At 43.1% G+C, this 18993-nt stretch overlaps 2 protein-coding genes across 9 annotated transcripts in view; one reads left to right on the top strand and one right to left on the bottom strand.

The window, feature by feature from the left end:
- The window catches only part of AK8 (adenylate kinase 8), a 67243-nt gene extending 53178 nt beyond the window's left edge, over positions 1–14065 (bottom strand). Inside the window, exons 1-5 of one of the 6 annotated variants that reach the window (XM_064676830.1) lie at positions 13914–14065; positions 11755–11839; positions 7864–7913; positions 7043–7156; positions 1515–1583 (exon numbers count right to left, since the gene is read on the bottom strand). In XM_064676830.1, the coding sequence (XP_064532900.1) occupies positions 1515–1583; positions 7043–7156; positions 7864–7913; positions 11755–11839; positions 13914–14006 (411 nt within the window). In that variant the 5' untranslated portion in view covers positions 14007–14065. Of the gene's footprint in view, positions 1–1514; positions 1584–7042; positions 7157–7863; positions 7914–9696; positions 9843–11754; positions 11840–13873 lie in introns of those variants that run through there. The other 5 variants (XM_064676828.1, XM_064676832.1, XM_064676829.1 and 2 more) reach the window with 5 other exon arrangements.
- A 73-nt stretch (positions 14066–14138) lies between these two features.
- On the top strand, positions 14139–18781 carry SPACA9 (sperm acrosome associated 9). 3 transcript variants are annotated; one of them, XM_064676836.1, is made up of 5 exons: positions 14143–14265; positions 14814–14969; positions 17550–17752; positions 18381–18519; positions 18634–18781. In XM_064676836.1, the coding sequence occupies exons 2-5, from the start codon at positions 14826–14828 to the stop codon at positions 18718–18720; spliced, it is 573 nt and encodes a 190-aa protein (XP_064532906.1). In that variant the 5' UTR covers positions 14143–14265; positions 14814–14825; the 3' UTR covers positions 18721–18781. The 3 variants fall into 3 exon arrangements, with proteins under 3 accessions (XP_064532904.1, XP_064532906.1, XP_064532905.1); XM_064676834.1 differs by having other exon boundaries at positions 14139–14265; positions 18381–18781; XM_064676835.1 differs by lacking the exon at positions 14143–14265 and adding an exon at positions 14372–14475 and having other exon boundaries at positions 18381–18781.
- The last annotated feature ends 212 nt before the right edge of the window (positions 18782–18993 follow it).

Below are 18993 nucleotides of genomic sequence, written 5' to 3'. Positions count from 1 at the left end.
CTTTCCACAGTTCACACACAGTGACTCTGATCCAGCCTACACAAGGCAGGTCCAGTGTAAGACACCTTCACTACTGGCTTAGGTTAAGACAGTTGCCTTTGCACCGAGGCACAGGAATCTTTGGCAACCACTTGTGTCATCAGAGTTCTGAAAGCTGAAACCTTCAATCAGGTGCAGAATTTTTTTACTTATTCTTGCTAGTTTTGTTGATGTTTCCCTCTATCTGAAAACACTTCTGCACTACAGAATTACCATCCCAAAAACTACAAGGCAGTGGCCCAGCCCTTGAGATGGTTTTGTTTTATGTGGATGGAAGGATCCAGCCTGCAGATCATTGCAGACTGCACCAAAAATCACAGAGACAGAAGCAGAAGACATGAAGCTTTCAGCATTTCCACTTTCTTTCGGTGTCTAATGCTAAGAAGCTTTAGGAAGCAATTTTCACACTTCAATGAAATGTTATTTACCTGCCCTGCTTTATTCAACTGACAAGGTGGATGTTGATGATGATGTTGAGAAGCATCCGATTTTATTATAAAACTCTGAGCCTGGCAGTATCTGCATGAGGTGAGGAAGTTCTACCTGTCCCCTGACTCAAAGGGGTGTTACAGTGCCTGTTCTGAAAACATGGACTATTGATGAGAAAAAAGCTGTTTAGTCCTTCATGAACACAACACCTACTTTGGACTGGACTTTTTCCTCTCAAGAAGTACATCAAATAATGTGCCATCCTTATTTTGGCATGTTTACAAACAGGGTTTTATCCATGAGATTGTTATATCTCTTGCAAATAATCCCTTATAATGGGCTGACTATAAACTCCATAAACCACAACAAAATCTGAGATTTTAAAGAAAACACATAAAAATGATTTTGCTTTCCTTGAGTCCAGACATTAAATTCAACCAGCATCAGCCTACTAAAGTTCTCTGTGTTAAAAGTCTCTACTTACATCAAGGGTAAGCATGCAGGAGAAAAAAAAAAAGCCACACATCTGAATACAGCCAAACCTATTCAGTTGCCTATTTGTATAAGCTAAGAGTGAACATATTAATTAATACCTAGAATATATTCAAATGCAGTTTTTCCTAACACAGGAAGAAAAAAGAGGACACAATGAGAAATAAATAAAATTGAAATGAGTAACACTAGACTCTTTCCCCCCCTTTCCTCAATAAGAGTTAAAACCTTAACATATTGATTTTTGTATATTTTCTGTTTATCTGTTTTGTCCACTCTATCTCTGCCAGTTGCCCCAGGCAATCAACAAAGCTCTGCTTGTTCAGCCTTTGATCATCTCTGTGCTGGAAGATTAGCATATGCATACTCTCATCCTCCCCTTTATCCTGTTAATAAAGCTCCAAACTCCCTCCGCTGATGTTCAAGAAAGCAACCGGCTCCAGAGCCCCCGATGATTTGCCCCCATTCCCTGCTCTGCTCAGGACTAGGAATGCTAACTACTGCACGAGTTGTGTAAGTGCTTATCCACCGGCCCTCTGAGGAGCAATTCTTACTTGTTTGATGCAGTCCACGTTTGACAGACGTTCCTGGATCAGATTGGCCCAAAGCGCGTTGGGAATTTTCTAAAGAAAGAACAAAAAAAGGCTGAATATTCACAATTGAGTTCAAAAGGAATTTTACCATGCAGGCACATTCTGGTTAAAGGTGAAGTGAGATGTCTTCTTAAAAATAAAGAAATAAATAATTCAGTGTAAGCCCCGGGTCATTAACATGAGTTAATGACAAAGAGTTAATAAGGGCACAAAAATCAGTGTTAAAGGCAAGCTGAACACAGAGCACGAACATCCATGGGGTTTTTTGCATGCTAACATGGAAGCAGTGACAAGTTTTACACACTAACACACAAATGGGCATGAGACCTGCAAAATCCATAAGAATATCACATCCATAAGTTGTCCTTTCTACCACAAGTGTCTGATCCATGACTGTGTCAGTGGGCTCAGCATCAGGGATCTTGCCAGCCATCAGTGAGACAAAGAGGATCTCAGACACTGAGCAAACAACACAAAGAGTCTGATCTTCAGGTTTGTTTCATCTTTTCAAGTAACTCTGTCATCATCCAGAAAGTTTATTTAAAATGTATTTTATAGTTAAAGATAGCTTATTTTTAAACTCAGGACTGCGAAATGGGATGGAAACTGCATTTGCCAGTATTCTCAGAAGTGCTGTTTAGCTCTGTGATTCCTACTTTTCCATATCTAGAGATGTTTTGTAAGGCAGTATTTTCTATGAAACAGAAGAACAAAGTTCCTCTACAGATTTAACACCTCCCCAACACTTCTTCTGTTGTATTAGACTTCCTGACAAATTAGCAACACCCTTCTTTCTTCTAGTAAGAATTTTTTTCACTATCTCATTAATTTAGGCCTTCATTCTATGCTAAACTTGGTTAAACTCTGTGTTAGCCAGTTTAACTTGATAAAGCCTAAACCTCTGTCCATACCACCCAGAACAGCTGCTAATCATTTGACTAAATGCTTTGTCTCAGTCTCATTTTGTCATTATTGAATGAATACTCAGAAAAAAAAAACCTGCAACCAGATTTTCGACCTCCTAGTTAAAATAAATTATCTTTCACTAAACAATGTGAGCTTGACTCTTTGTTTCCTGCAGTTCCACATATTGTAGATTCTCTTTTTTTTTTTTTCTAACCAAAGTCTGAAGGGTATAAACCCAAAAAGGAGCATTTCTGTAGGCTTGTGTTATTCTAACAGAGGTAGAGAGATACAATGACAATGTGGTTGACTATGAGGAAAGATTTAATAAAATCTTCTTTATTGCATCATGAAATAATTTCACCAGGAGTGGTGGAAGTGCTACCCCAGAAGTCACTTTAAACAAGGATGGAGGAAACACTCCAGAACACACAAAAGAGGCCAGTGTGGCACAGACAAAGTGGCCCAGCCAGGCAGAGGGTTTGCTTGGTTTGTTTATCTCTGCTGTCCCCAGTTCTCAGTGCCTCTCCTCATATCAGCCATTCATAAGGCAACTTTCAAGCAGGTAAAAGAGAAAAAGGGAAGGAAATTGCTGTGTTTCTTGGAAGTCAGCAGGTCCCAGAGGGTGGAGTGTCAGAGCCTCCTGCAGCCCCTCCCTGCTGGAGCTGGGCCCCCGCCTTTGAGCCTGTCACCTTCCAAAGGGGCCCCACGCTGCTCCCAGGAACAGCCAGTGCCTCCCTCACTTCTTTCATGTGTCATGTCAAGGCAGGCTGGAGACTGCTGGGGGTCCTCTCTGCTAAGCCTTGCCAAACCAATTTAAACCAAAATGAGACTAACTTCTTTCAGTGCAGTGGTGTTCTCAGTCCTCTCTTTGGAGTTTATTGCACACAAACAATCAAGGACAGGCGTTCAGGTGTTTCAGTGGTTTAGCTCCTTCTGCTCTCTGTGGCTCAATTCCAGTCTCATTTCCTGGGCAGTTTTCCTCCCACTGAGCAGTGGCCTACAAAATCATTTTCAAGGGGTTGCTTGCAGAATGCCTAATTATTCAACTGGAAATCGTTCTCTCTGATACCTGGGATAGCCCATTTATAATTTCTCTCTCATAAACACATAAATACATCGTGAGCCTGGTGGATGGGACTGCACCTCCCAGAAATCTGCAATAAGGGACAATGACACACACTTGATTAACAGCCAAAGCACACCTTGCCTGCAGCACTCAGAGCTGTCCCAACATTCAGCTCAGGTAAAGGACACACCTGCTGCTGTGGGATTTTGTTTATGTTCAGACCACTTTTCTATACACACAGTTTCCATATTGCTGAAGAACTGTACTCACTCATGATTAATTTTAAATATCCCATGTTAGTTCAGGGACATCATACTTCAACTTCTATGCCTGATCTACCCAGAGTTATATCTCAATGACCTTTTCATAAAACTTTCACCCTTTTTTTTGGTGGGGGAGCACTTTCACTGGACTTTTTCTTGGAAGTTTTGGATATATTCGCTCTGAAAACAGCTACAGCTAAAAACTACTGACTTCTCCAAGTTAGCACCTTGGAGAGAACAGCAATCAGGTTTCAAGAAATTTGGTTTAGTATTCTCAGAATCATGAATGGTTAGATTTAATTTGTTCAGATAATACACATGAAAGGCTGGGCTTTTATGGATACACAAAACTGGAACAGTTCCTATTTGTTCCTTCATAACAGTGTACCCTGGAATAGATTGGAATGCTGACCATGCCTAGATAAGGATGCCTTGGGTTTTTCTCTCTTAAAAAGCACAGGGACATGATGCAACTCTAGAGCAGTTTTAAGTTATTAAGGAGTATGCAAACACCTCAGCTGCAATTTAGTGTAGCATTAAAAGCACACCCATCCCCCAAACTCACAATTACCACAGTTGTTTCAACTTCTTATTTTATCCAGTTAACAGGAAAAGTGAAACATGAAATAGCTCATCATTAGACTTCACTATAGGAAAACCTGAAGATGCTTCCTATTAACATTATAATAACTAGAGATGAGGGAATAATTTGCAATGATTTATCTAAAAATGTAGCCTCTTTTTCTGTTCATGGAATATTTATTGATAGCCTGTGGTTCCTGAATATTCCAAAAATATTTGACTTCTTTTTGGAGCATTTTTACGTGCAGAATGATCCCATTTTACTTTGAACAGTCAATATTTAAAATTCACTACCTGAGCTGTGCTCATTAGGAAGTGGCCAGGTGTGTGTGGGTGAATGATTGCATGTCCAACTTGAAAAATTGAGCTTCAGGGAATAATCACCTATTTTAAATGTGCCTTCCATGAATCCTTGTGCCAGGAAAACCCAAATGCTTTAATGCTTGCTGTGAGCGAACACAAACGAGATGAAAGCTTGGCTAAAGATAAGTGGGTAAAATATGTGAACAAACATTTGCAGAGCTTTTTGCAGCATTTGCCCAGATCTGGTAACATTGGCCTACTGACCTAGAACTGCCTGACCTTTGGCACTGGGGTTAATTCAGCCCCAGTAACTTTATACGTGTGAAACGACATTAAATTGTGTTATATGAGCTTCACACCAGACTTTCAAAAAACACAGCCTTAATTCCTGCTTTTCCTCTTCTCCATTTATTAAATTGCTTTGGCCAGGACTCCCAACTTTTTAATGCCCTGCTTGTATCAAAGGTGGTGTAAACAGCTATTGTTCTGTTCCTGAAAAGAGATCCAAACCTATTAGTGCTAATGGATGCTCCGTGTGCTGGAGGAATCATTTACCACTTGCTTCAGCAGAACCAGGGCTCAGTTACAGCAACAGGAGATTCAGGCAGCAGCCAAGAATCAGGAAGGGAAAATACAGCTCTTGAGATGACAATTTGGCCACATTTTAAGTCACTGTAAAGCTTGCATTGATTTAGAGGAAGCAAGGAGTTCCCTCCTAGTTCCAGGAGTTATGTTTGAAGAAATAAACTCATATGAAAGAACAAAATTACTTAGCCAAAATGTTCTTCTAGACTCTAAATCTCAAAACTAAAGGCAGACTGCACAGTGCTGAACCACCACCAGGCTCTTTGGGCCCTCCTCACTACCTGATTAGCCTTGACATTTTTGACTTTCATCTTCCACACCATCCATCTTTTTAAATCAAATAAGCCCAAAAGGACACCCTTGAAAGTGCATCTGTATAGTCTGAAATATGATAATAATTACAGTAATTAAACCAAAGGGAATTTTTGTTTTAAATTCTCCCCCTCCAAGTATAAATTTATGAACCTATCAAAACAATCTTTAATAATTAGCAAGAAGATTTCAAAGTACATATTCTCGATAAGAATAATTCTGTATCATCCCGGCCAAATGCAACCCCTTTTGCCAGTGAGTTTAGTGAGTTCCATGAATTCTTTCCTCTCAGATCTTGAAGTATATTACTTGAGCCATCTCCAAACTTCATTCACTAATTCAGTGTAATAAGATTACCCTATTTCCAGCCCAATTTTCTAAGGAAAAAATCCTAATCTGTGTATCACACTGTCTGCCATCTCAGTAAATTATGAATCTGTTGGCCAATTCCAATCTTAAATTGGATTTAGCACGGGTGTAGAATTCTCATAGATATGAAATTGCTTCAATTTTTATGAAAAAGGTGATGAGGGAGAAAAGATATATTCAAACTAGAGGACTTGCTAGAACAAGTCCCCAAAAACCAGACTTCTTCCACTTTATTTCTCATAAAACACCTTGACATCTGGAGAAAGAAATCAGCTAAAAGGGCAGGAGTCAGTAGCAGAGATGCTTCTCTGTATTCGACATATTTTTCCCATCTACTTGTCACTAATTTTTAATCAGGACACCTGGAAAAAACTGTTCTTTGGACCAATTGCTTTGAACATCAATTAGGAGGCCCACAGTGAAGCATGAAAGGATTTAAAAAGCTGTCTGGAGCAAACACAGTACCTGGAGTTGGGTAGAACTGAACAATCTGAGCAGCTGCTCTTGCCTCAGTTTGAGAGCTCCAAGGGCTGTCAGTCACTGCCTGGATTGTCACACTCCTTTGGAGTTAATGCACCAAGTAAGTTATTTGTGTCATGCTACAGAGAAATCAAGCATGCACAACTAAGTAGCACTGTCAGATCAAAAAAAGTTCTTTGTGTACATATTTTCCAGAGCATTTTGTACCAAAGGAGACCTGAGAGATTAATGCTTATTTTATCGAGATTATCAAACATGCTCAGATAGAAGGCTCTGTGTTTAATGACAGAAGGAACCATTCTGTAAATTGTATTGTGCACTCCTGGACTTATCCCAGTTCTGTTGCTTATTTCAAGGTTAATTTTTCAAGATCTTCATTACCTGACATTGTCTTCCTCTCCTTCTATGCCCTGACACACTTCTCTTTGTTCATATCTCATCCAGCAGAGCTCACCCTTCTCTGAAAGGCCCTGTACCTACACATACACAAATGTACAAACTCCCACAGACAGAGGAGTATTTACTCTCATCTGATCAACTCATAGCAGTGGAAAATCACGGGAATGCCACATAATTCCTGTTGTGTGACATGAGAACAGCTGTTATTGTATTCTCTTACACACCTGATTTTTTTCTTTATGTGCCTTTGCTTCCTCCGTCAGCGCTAATGTTTCGTTGAATAACAAAGTCTCCTGAGAGACACGTATGGCATCAAAATGTTTACTAAGCCACATTGCCTGAGGGAAGAAAAGAAATACAGGTTGAAGTATTTGGAAAGAAAATGAAGCATTTTTTTCAGAAGGCTGCAGAAAGACAGAGCTTTCCCAGCCATTCATTTAAGGGGACAGACTTTATGTACAAGTTTAAGTGGTTTCTTATAAAGGTGTTGAAGAGTTTACAGCTTTGAATAAGGGCTTTTTCATCTCCTGCCCCATAACACAGAATTTAAAGAAAGAAGTATTCTCCCTAGCATCACACACCACCATCACCTGCAGTTTCTGTGGTCAGTTTTCTCTGTGGTTCAAATACAACTCTGACATTTGCAATTAAGGGGTGCCAGTGGACATGAGACAAGTGACCATGCAAATGGAGAAACCCCCAACAAGGGAACACCACAAATGTGTAATTACAGTGCTTCTCACAGGTTAATTAGCCCTGCTAAAACAAAGCAGGCAGAATTCTGTTGCATTCCAGCAGTACCACTACCACTACCTCAGTGAGCTCTCGCAGAGCTCTCGCAGAGCTCACTTAAAAATTTCCATTTAAGCTGTAGTGTAATGTACAGGTGTCTCCCTCAGGAATGCCACCCTTCAATTTGCCTTGTGCTCTTCTATCACTCAGATAAATCTGAAAATTATTTTTCCAGAATAAAGTTTACACAAATGCTGAGCTCTGTGCAATGTAATGAGTGAGCAGTGTTACAACACTGAATTAGGCTACTTACAACTGTAGTTTTCCCAGAAGCAGGTGGACCGAGTATACAAATTTTTGGAGCTGTGAAACAAGGATATGTCAATGTTAAGATGCAGAACAGCAAAGATCCCAACCAGTTTCTCACTATTGCATTGCATAATATCAGTGTAGTCACAATGAAACAATTATTTCAGATGGAAAGCTGCCTCAACAGAGGCTTCAGGATTGGGCTCTGCTGGGGAAAAGAAGAGGAGAACAGTAAGACAGTGCCAGCTGGGTCCTCCTTTAATCCCCATGGTCAATGAGATTAACACTCTGACTAACTCTGCCATTTGGAGAGATATATGAGATCTATATATCTCAATCCATCCAAACACACGGAGAGTTTAGTGGTTGAACCTGAGCATAAGATACTGACATTTCCTTACCTGAGTCTGACTTTTATTCCCAAAGCAGTTACTTAGAACAAACATATTTTGTGATGAAAAATTATTTCCCATTTTAGTTTCACCTAAATAGGTTGTGTCAGGGTTCAGAGGAGATTTAGACACTGCAAAACGAAGCACGCTCTCACTACGCTTTTTGACAGCTACCTTCACATTTTCTAGTCATCCTTAAAAGCAATTTCCCTCATTTCTGCTTCTTGTGTTTCTCTACTGCATATCCCTCTCCTTTCTCTGAGGGGGAAAGCTGCAAAAACTGCATCCCAGTTCTGAGGAATTCTTAATCCAATGCATACAGACAACACAAAAGGCATCACCTTCATAGGTTTTGTTGGGAACGAATTAGAGCCAAGACAAGAGAAAAAAGAGTAATTGTTAGAAAAGCATTTGGAACTTTTTCCAGAAATACACCTTGGGCTGCGACTCCTTGAGCTGTTGTTTTATATTAACAGCTTTGATGTTTTTTCCCCTCTACACCACAGGAAAAAAAAAATCCCAAACCAAACCAGATTATCTACAGGAGGGACTGGTTAGTATTTACTGGGAGTAACGTAGGTCAAAGCAGAGGAGGGATCTACTCACCCAAAAAACCTCTTCAGCTCTCGATAACCAAGGGAGATGGTGTCTGATGGTTACAGACAGGCAAGGATGTGAAATGTATTTTTATGAGGCCTTCCAGGCACTTAACAGTTATTGGGCAGGTGCAATTTTTAAACATACATGAAACCCAAATTACGGATTCATCTTTACAAAGTTATCTGACTTGGAAGGTTTAAGAACAACTCCCCCCTTATTGGTTCTTGCAAATGCAACAGAACTAGTACACAATGTAGAAAAATACTTTAAAAGGATACATCAGCTGTTTTTATCACCTAATTTCTTTCAAATGTAATGTGATTAAATCCTAGGGTTTTTTTAAAATCTAACACCTTGAAACTCCAGCCCGGTACTTAGGAATTATTTATAAACAGCGTCATAAAAGAGTGCTCGGGTGCCAACACTAATCAACTTCTTCAAACCACTTCAAAGAAAATCAAAAAACCTTTCCATCCACAGATCCTTTTGAGGTTTAACTAGGAGCATGATTTAAAATTCACAAGAAAGCCCTTAGGTATTGAAGCTTTAATACACAGCTTTCTTGGACAAACGTTTGATAAAAAACGAAACATACCATTATATACACCATCTCATGCTTTAATATTGCCCAGGGCTACTGTAAATGCTCACTTTGTACTAAATCTGGTTTTCTCTCTGCTTAGTGGCTGGCAGCAGATGGGGCAGTGTAATTCACTGATTTACTCATTTGCACACTTGTAAGACTCCTCTAAAGCTTTCTCCCCAACCATATGACACGAGGGCACAACCAGGACACGATGTCACGTTTAACCCCCTCCAATCAACAAAGAGTCAGTGTTTAATACCAGAGATCTGAAGCAGCAGCCAAATGAAGTCAGGAAATTCCAGAAAATGCCTTTGTCTTCAGTAACAAATCATATTTCATTCTGTGTTTAGTCCCGATGAGATGTTACAGGATTTACTCTTCCAAGCAAAGTAACTTTTAACATTCAACAGCGATTTTATCAACAACAAAATTAATCCTGGAATAATGCAAAATAACAGCTGGACTCAGTGACTTCCATTTAAATCCAAAAGATTTTATTATTAATATTAACACAACGAAATTTGTTCAACTTGTAAGAGAAGCCCTTTGTCAAACAGAAGCACATGGTACACGCTGAACAGTCTTGCAGAATTTTTTAACATTCCTTCAGAAGTTTGGCTGTAAAGGAAGAACTCACAGAAACGCCTCTTGGATCCTGAAAGCTCCTTTTCATTAGCACAAACCAAGACACCGTGTAGAAAACTTGCATCTCTGAATGTGAAAGAATTATCAGCCTTTATGTGGCCCTTTAAGGTTTTTAGAAGGAACACATAAAAGAACAGTAGTGCAGAGCCCTGAGCACAAGCACTTTGCCACACATTTGACCTACGAGGTTTTCAAGGCAGATGTAAGCCATAATCATCATTAGACTTGTTTATATTTTTAAAAGTACTTTAGATCCTATTATTAATTAAAAAGGTTTTCTAACTTCACACCTGGGATAGATGCAATGCCTCTTTTCCACACATCTCTGTTTGAAATTTTCTCTAGGGCTAAAACTGTCTGGCAAGGCAAGATCATGAAAATTCATCACTCTCCTGATGGCTCTAATAAGGTTTTTTTTTTCTTCTAAATAGTCAGCACCTTCCACCATGATCAAAAAGTAAAAGCAACTCTGCTACACATTTCTGTTACATTATTTTCCATATAATTTATTCTTAAAACAACATTTAGGCTTTAATTTTAATTGGAGTTCCTCTCCTTCCCTAGTAGGTTTTTCCAGCCCAAGAGCAGACAGCATTTTCCCTTTGACAAACAGCTGCTGTAGTTCTATCTTTAGCCTCTAAGTACTGAAGTCCTGAAATGGAAACCTGCCTAATTCTGTTTGAATAATACTGAGGGGCTTAGGGACAAATGTAAGCTCAATGTGGAGAAATTTTATCAGCATTCTATCAAACTACATGAAATTCTTCCACATATTTTCCATGGGTCTCTAAACTCAGATTGATTCCTCATGCTGCTGCATCAGAAAAGGCTGGGAACAATTGGCAGGATTTGGTTTCTTTTTTTTTTTTTAATGTATTTAGCAGCATTTCAATCAACATCCACCTGATCAGCACCACTAAGAGCTCACAGCACCTCCAGTGATCACGATTTCATTGATGCTGCAGTAGAACTTTCATAATGGTTTTACTCTGGTTTTAAAGAAACATCAAAGCCACATGACACCAGCTCTCCCTGACAGCTCATGCAGAACAAAAATTAGAGTTCACTTGTGCATATCCAAATATAATCTGCCTAAGGGTGAACAGTTTGTAAATCAAATAATTTGATTGAGGGTACAAGCTTTTATTGTGCAGAATACAGACTTCCTCTTCACTTTACCAGGTTTTGTTACACACAGGAGCAGACACACTCACTGTTCCTTCAGCTGAGATGCCACTGAGCACTGGAACTCATTAACAGCAGCCAGTAACGAACTAATCAAAACACAGAGAATCTGCCAGCCCAGGTAGAATAGGAAACCAAATTTACACCTGACAAAAGCAGTAATTAGCGAGCTTAAAGACAACAGGAAATATCAGATGGGGCACAGAAGGCATTAATAATTGATACACCAGAACTCTTTGTTATTCCCTTAGAGGGTTTCATTGTTATAACTGTTAAAGTGCATTTTTTATTAGATTACCCACTAAAAAAAAAAAAAAGAAACTGAAAGCATCTTGCCTATAACTATTCCAAAATGCTCACCAGTCTTGTTTGTTCCCCCCTCCTCAGTCTGAAAAGTTTTATCCATCACCTGCCAAGCGCAGCAGTTTCCAGCAGCTGTTTACAAATAAGGGATTGAACTATTTATGGTGTCTCAGTTTTCACTCACCATCATCGTTGTTTTGCTTTAAATGGTTTATCATGAACTCAATGGGATCATCTGGCTTATGAATTAATAGCTCTTCAAGCATGTTCTGAAAATAAATAGGACAAAGTCAGAGGAGAATTTAACAGCGCTGCAGTCATGGTATCCTGCATTTTTACAGCATTGTTACAATGAGGATCTTAAACAGCTTATAAATGCTTATTTATTTTCTTTCACAGGCAAAATTGAGACTCCAGAGCCTGTTTTAGATGCTGAAAAAATGAAGATGGTCAGAAAATTGCCAGTAAAAAAAAAAAAAAATCCCAACCTGTTTGCTTTGGCTTATTTGTGGTACATATGGACACCAGGAAGGTTTGACTCGAGCAGTTTGGGGTTGACAGTGGCTGAGTCAGAGCTGACATAAAAACCATACAAGGAGTGGCAACTTTCCACTGATTTTGGGGAGAATTGTGGCTTTCCAGGCAGAGAAAGGACTGACCCTGAGAAACACCAACCCCACAGATTCCCCAGTAAGACATTTCAGCACAGCCATGAACTCTGTAACTAAATCTAAACATCAAACAGAACTAATGTTCTGACTCAGATAAGCTGCAGAAATGCTCACACTGGAATAGACATCTAGTTCTAAAAAGCAGCCGTAACACTTTAATATTTGGAAGTAAATCCCATAAAGTCTGTATATTCCATAAAGTTTTATATCCTCACCAACTGATTGTCTTTTATTGGAGTAGCCTATTTTCCTTTTCAACTTTATCCACTTCATTGGAATAATTAAACCACTCAATTTTTTTTTTATAAACTGTTTCACTTGCAAGTTCTGACGCTTCAAGGTCTGAGTAGCAAAGAGCACAATCCATAAAAATTATATTTTTATTGGAAGTTCATTTAAAATTACTTCCCAGCAACACTTATTTAAACATAAATCTGGATTTGGCACTGCACTTATCAGCAGTAATCAGTTTGTTATTTAAAAATAACAAACCTGAGCAAATCTGGGCTTATTACTATTCAAAAAAGTTCAGGCTGACAGTGACTGACACTGTCACTGTTTCTTGCCCAAATCCTACGTTCAAATCCTTCATTTTATGCAGTCCTGCTAAACTCAGTTTAATTTCACGTGAGTAGTTCTGTGAATCTCTGGGGGAGGTTCATGTTTTGGGTCCCATGTTTTAGCTTTCACATTTTGTGTTTTGTAAATGTTTAAAGTTTGGGACAACAATTTCGAGCTATGTTTGTTTGTGTCACTAAGTTGCCACAACACAACTGAAGTACGAAAAGAAAACAAGACTCTGAGTCAGTCCCATAAACATTTTATGTACAGTGAGGTCCTGGAGCTGCAAAACACAGTATTTCCACTAAAAAACCCCACAAATATTATGCTACACTGGCCATACTAAATAGCTTTAGTTGCATTAAAAAAAAAAGAGGATAAAAAAAATGAGGCAAGAAAAATAAACATTTGTGTGTATTTCAGTGAGGTCTGAACAAATAAAAAGGACTTTCTAACAGAATTATGGGTTAGCAGCACACAGGGACAGTCTCTCTCTGTCAGAGACAGAACAACAGCAGAATATTTAGTCCCTCGCACAAACCTCCCCATGCACGACACAAGGGCTTTCCCCAAACTTACAGAACAAAACACACCTTTCCCTAAGGCAGGGAAACCAAATTTGCTATTTACTGAAATCCCAGTGACGCTGGAAGTGCCCTTCTGTTCCTTTATCTGTGACACATCTCACCGAGCAGCCTCAGCGGGAGAGGGGTTTAGCGGGATGACGCTAATGAGGAGGTGGTGACTGACAAAGGCAAAACCGTCACCGCCGTTCTTCCCGCACTTAATTTGTTATTAATTTGTTATTGTCTCCCCCTCTCTTCCTCCCCCTCCTCCTCCTGCCAAGTCCGCCTCGCCTTTCACAGACTCCTTTTTTCCACTGGCTGCCACTTTTTTCTCCCCCAAAAACGCCAGGTATGAACGGCAGCAACTGCCAATTAACATAATTAACTAAGAGAGCGCTCGGCCGCTTCCCGCACAGGGAGACACCCCCGCGTTGAGCTCCCACAGCAGCCGGTACACGGCGCTCGCCGGTGCCTTCACCGCCCCCCCTGGGCCGTCTCCGCTCACCTGCAGGATCTGGAAGAGCCCCCGCACCGTCCCCGCTCACCTGCAGGATCTGGAAGAGTCCCTGCTCCTCCGCGTAGGTGCCCACGGGCGGCGGCCACAGCTGGGCCGGGTCCTCCATGGCCGCCTCCGCCATGGCCGCCCCTGGCAACGTGACGCGTTGCTAGGGAAACGTCATCACCGCGCGACGGGGCCGCGACGGCCGCCTCGTTAACCGCACCGGGAAGGCTGAAGAAACGTCATCGAGCGGCGACGGTTGCCAGGGAGACGGCGTCGCGGTTGCCGTGGCAACGGCGGGGCGGAGGGCCCGCGGTCACCGCTGTCACCCCGGCCAGTCCCCACATCCTGGCCCCTCCCGGGGAGCCGCCGCACCGCCCCCGCCCGCACACCGGCCGGTAGGAGCCGCAGGGCTGGCTGGGCGGCCGCGGAGCGGAGGGAAGGGGCTGCGGGGTGTCCGGCGGGCGGGGCTGCGGGCGAGGCCCCCACCGGAGCTTCAGATCCTTCCCCACCGTCACAGTCAGGAGGGGCAGGTGAAGCACGGCCCCCGCGGCCGGCCCCGGTTAGCGGGGGAGGTTTGGAGCCGCTCGGGCAGTGGTTTCAGGGCGGTAAGAGGAGCCCCGGCTCCCCCCGCGGTGATGCACCGCCGCGTTGTCTTTACAACAGACCCACTCGGGTTTATGGCAGCCCATTGTCAGCGCTCCCCTCTGGGCTCTCCGCCTCTCTCTGCAGCATCATTACTCACTGGCTTACTGCCTGGGGCTCTGGGGCTGCACAGTTTTCACACAATATATCTTCTCTTTTTGCTTCTTTTTACTTTTCTTTTTTTTCCCCGAAGTTTTTCCCCAACCTACACGATTGCAGCTCAGGTGAGGGAGTTACATACGTAGAATCACACCATTTCTAAAAAGCAGCTTCCTTTCTCTCCTTCTCTTCTCGAATCCAGAAATAAGTAAACATGAATGAGGTAGTGGAGACTCTAAGAAACATAGAGCAGAACTACAAGATCTTCCAGCAGCAGCAGTTTACATTTACCAGAGCATTGGATCACACCCGAGAGGAGGCCCATGACTTGCTCAGACCTGTGGCCAGCATCGTGCAGGTACAAAGTATCCAGCACAAAATACTCTGCTCCCCAGAACAGGGACAACACAGTGTCAGGTCAGGGATGAATAAATGTTTTTACCAAGGGAAAATGGACAAAAACTCCCTGGTAATGTTTGTTACAACTCTGCAAACCAGTGGCAAAATCTGGGGAGAGAAATACCTGTGTGAGGGTTTATTAACACAGAAGGAATCTTATTCCTGAGCATCACTTTCGATGTAGTTTAACACTAAATTAAACTGGTTTAGTTTAACACTGTCATTTTGCTGCTGAGGCACAGCCAGAAATACAGGGCACAAGAAAACAATCAAACCAACTCTCCTTCCCCAGCCACTCATGGAATCTGTAATCCTTAACTTGGAGGAACCAGCAGGCTTGGCTCTTCCCCCTGGTATTGGTGCTGCTGTATCTTTCTATAGTGCTTATTAAAAATAATGGCTGTGTTACAGAGGGAGGATGATGGATTGAGGGCTGAGAGTCCCAAGTGGGCACAGGGTTTTCTGGGCTGGTAAGTGAATTGTCTTGGAATTTTTATAACACGGGATGTTTTGAGTAGAGCTTAGACCACCTGGAGATGGGGGGGGGATAGTGGGTGAAGAAAAATCTGAATAAAATCAGAATTGTGGATTTGAGGCAGCAGAACCCAGGCACAAAATCCAGGTGGATGCCAAAGGCAGAGTGAAGGCCAGGCTGTTATTAGGATTAGGACACAGAAGGAGCTGGTTGTGTTTTCTAAGGGCTGACTCTCTCTAATATAAGGGCTTTGCTCATTCCATGGAAGAGGACTGGGACAGACATTACACTGAGCTATTTTTTCCCCCCAAAATAGGCATTGAGATGTATAACGTTATAAAAGTGGCAATACTCCAGTGGTACTGAGCAAGCCTGGACTCCACTTCTTGGCAGAGGTGGAAGGGCTGCTTGTGGTGGAGGGTGAAACCTCTGGGTGTGACCTCAGAATTACAGGGATCCACAGCATCCTCTGTGACACAGCAACATGGGAACTGCAGCCCTGGGGGTCCAGCCACCTCATCCCAGGGGGAGGATGGGAAAGGGAAAAGAACAAATTACCAGGAAAAACAGGAAGCAATTGGTGCAGCATGTATTTGAGCAGGAACTGAACTGCTACCAAAAAACTCCCCTGGTGACAAAAGCAGGCACCCATTTTACCCACTGCCATTCTTCCTGTTTTTAATTTGTCATGGGGGGGCACAAGAATAAAAGCAACAAACACAGAAATATGTGTGGTCTCAGCCTACAGCTGACTTGACTGGCAGCTTTCTTTGCATGGAAACTACAGGAAAAATGAGATTCCACTTGAACATGGCTAAATTTCCACCCCCTCGAGCTTTTTGTGGCAGCATTTTTAGAGTGGAGTGATGACATTCCTTAGAGAAAAGAGGAGAGCATAGGAAGGTGGAAAGGTGGAAGTGCACACCACAGTCACACAATAGCAACAGCTTCTTGAAGATTTCTACATGGACTAGGGCACAAAGTCAAAACCCAAGTGGTTTTGTGGGACCAGCTCCTCAATTTTTGCTTCAGCCAGAGCCTCAAACCCCCCAGGGAGTCCCTGCCTACAGAGCCTGGCTGTGGTCAGGACCTTGCAAGTGGTTCCTGTAGTCCTGTCCCTGTCCTGGTCACTCAGGTGCATTAACTCCCTGTTGTCGATGTGGCCAACAACAATTCCTCTTATCCCATCTGTGAACATCCAGGCTAAAATGATACTCTCATTAGGACTATTTCTGCTCACAGCAGCAGTAAAAACTCCTGCCACTCACAAGGACACAACACTCAGCAAACAGTGTGGAAGGAGGAATCTGTGCTGGAAATGGACCCTCAGGAGAAATTTTTTATTTTCCTTACAAACCTGCTGAGAATTTGGCCAAGCACATTCCATGGCTTTTCTGTATGCAGCAGCTGTACCCACGTTGGAACAGCTTTCTTGGAATCTTACAGAAAGCACTGGAGGTGCTGGAGTCCAGCTCTGGCTGCCAACCAGCCACTCAGAATTTTACATTCTGAAGTGCCTGTAATTTCCTTGGAGAAGGTACTTAATCCCTTGGCATAACATTTCCTCGTGCAATGCCCCTCGCTCTGAGTGACACAACTGCTCAAGGCAAGAGGGGATTGGCATTGCTGTAACAGGCTGGGGAGGGTGGTTTAGGTTAAATGGGTTGGGTTTGCAGTTCATGGTGCCACAGAGAGAACCATGAAGAATGAATGATGCAAACACATCACCCCAAACCAGAACCAGTTTGGTCACTGCCCTCACTTCCCACCCTGCTCTGCCCAGGCAGAGGGAGTAGACAGATCCCACTCACATTCAGCCTATTCCTCTGGTGCTGGGTTTGGCTGTGGTACTCCTACCCTTCTTCCAGAAATGAAGAAGACTCACAAACAGTTCCCTCACCCCAGCCTTCCTCAGTCACCAGGGATGACAAACAAACATCCCACAGCACCTCACACCTGCAGAGCCACAAGAGAAAACAGCTCCTCATCACTGAGGAGCAACTTTGCAGCAGAAGTTAGATGCAATTTAACATCTAATTTACCTCTCTTTCCTCCCATGGACAGGTGCAGGTCCTCAAGGACCACCACTGCATCAGTGCCACCGACAGGCGTATCCTCAACATGTTCATCTCCATCTGCAACGACCTCCGCAACCTCTGCCAGAAGCTGGAAACGGTGCATCCCGGGGACCAGGTGACCAACGGCCTGTTGGAGAGGTGCAAAGTGCTCCTGAACGACAGCAATGACCTCAGTGCCATCAGGGCCACGTAGGTGTTTCCTTCAGCTCAGCCTCTGGGAGTCCACTCTTGGTGCCGGGAGACTGGCACTGCACATTCCCACTGGACTTCCCCACCAGTTCTGCCACAACACCTTCCTGGCTTTGGTGAGGGTACAAGGTGCTCCCCAGGTTGCTGTTGGGAAACCACTGCCAGCCTCCATTCACAAAAAGGGGGTTGGGTGCATTTATTCATCATTTTTACTGGTGCATGGCTGGGCATTTACAGGCCCTGAAGTCCCATGCGAGGTCATGACCTTGCAAGTTGTCCCTCTAGTCCTGATCCCTGTCCTGGTTACTCAGGTGCATTAACCTGAGTAACCCCAGGCAGGTCCCCTCCTTCTCTCCTCCTATTCCTCCCCTCCACAGGGCTAATTTCTGTGGGGCAAGTGTCTGTACATTCTCTCAACATCTTCCAGATGCATCCCAGCAGGCAGGGTGGTGTGTTTGGCAGGACTCATTCCTCAACATGCAGTTCCATCCACGCCTTTCTGGTTTTGGGAAATGACTGGCTGTGCAATCCTGCTCTTCCCAGGGGGATCTCGGGGGGGGGGGGAGCTGTGGGCTCCCAGGGTTGCACTGCTGGGTTCCTCTGCCAATTGTTTCCTTCTGTCCCACAGATACCCCCACGGTGTTGTGAATTACCTGAGCTTTGAAGAAGCAAGGCATACTTATGGAGGTGTGGTGAGCCTCATCCCCATCGTTATAGACCTCCTGAAGGAGTGGGTAACCCACACTAAAAGGCACCTGCTGCATCAAGTGAGTCATGGACGTGGCATCTCCAAGAAGGAGGCACCCACTTCCCAAAAACCATCTTCTGTGCGCTTTGCAGCTCACACCTCCGTTAGTAACAAAAATACTGTGCAATTGCAGGAAAAGGATTTCCAGAAGTTCCTGCTTGAAAATCAACGTCCGAAACAAAAAGCTCCCTGGAGGCCACCGGGCAAACACCCCTATTGAAGCATCACACCTTCTGCTTACCACCTTTAATCAGCTGGCTGATTAAAGACAATGAAATGCATACTAGAGATCTGCCCTGAGTCCACTTCCTGAAGAGTTGCTCTGCCAGCCAGCCTGGGACAGATGCACACTCTCTCCCTTGCTGATATTTCCAGTCAAAGTCATATCCTGACAGAAGTAGCTGTAGCTACACCTGGTCCGTGGGACCAGCACTGCAGTGGGAGCAGGGAATAGTCAAGAGTCATCAGGTTGTAATCCCTCAGACATGAATCT

The sequence above is a fragment of the Pseudopipra pipra genome, chromosome 20, assembly GCF_036250125.1.
Source record: "Pseudopipra pipra isolate bDixPip1 chromosome 20, bDixPip1.hap1, whole genome shotgun sequence".
Taxonomy (NCBI): domain Eukaryota; kingdom Metazoa; phylum Chordata; class Aves; order Passeriformes; family Pipridae; genus Pseudopipra; species Pseudopipra pipra.
The sequence above is the reverse complement of the archived record's forward strand: the minus strand, read 5'-3'. Positions and strand labels throughout refer to the sequence as shown.

Excerpts from the sequence above, each read along its gene's own strand:
- SPACA9 (XM_064676834.1), top strand. The coding sequence starts at position 14,826 with ATGAATGAGGTAGTGGAGACTCTAAGAAACATAGAGCAGAACTACAAG. Across the intron at positions 14,970-17,549 it reads CTGTGGCCAGCATCGTGCAG|GTGCAGGTCCTCAAGGACCA; the intron begins GTACAAAGTATC and ends TCCCATGGACAG. Across the intron at positions 17,753-18,380 it reads CTCAGTGCCATCAGGGCCAC|ATACCCCCACGGTGTTGTGA; the intron begins GTAGGTGTTTCC and ends TCTGTCCCACAG.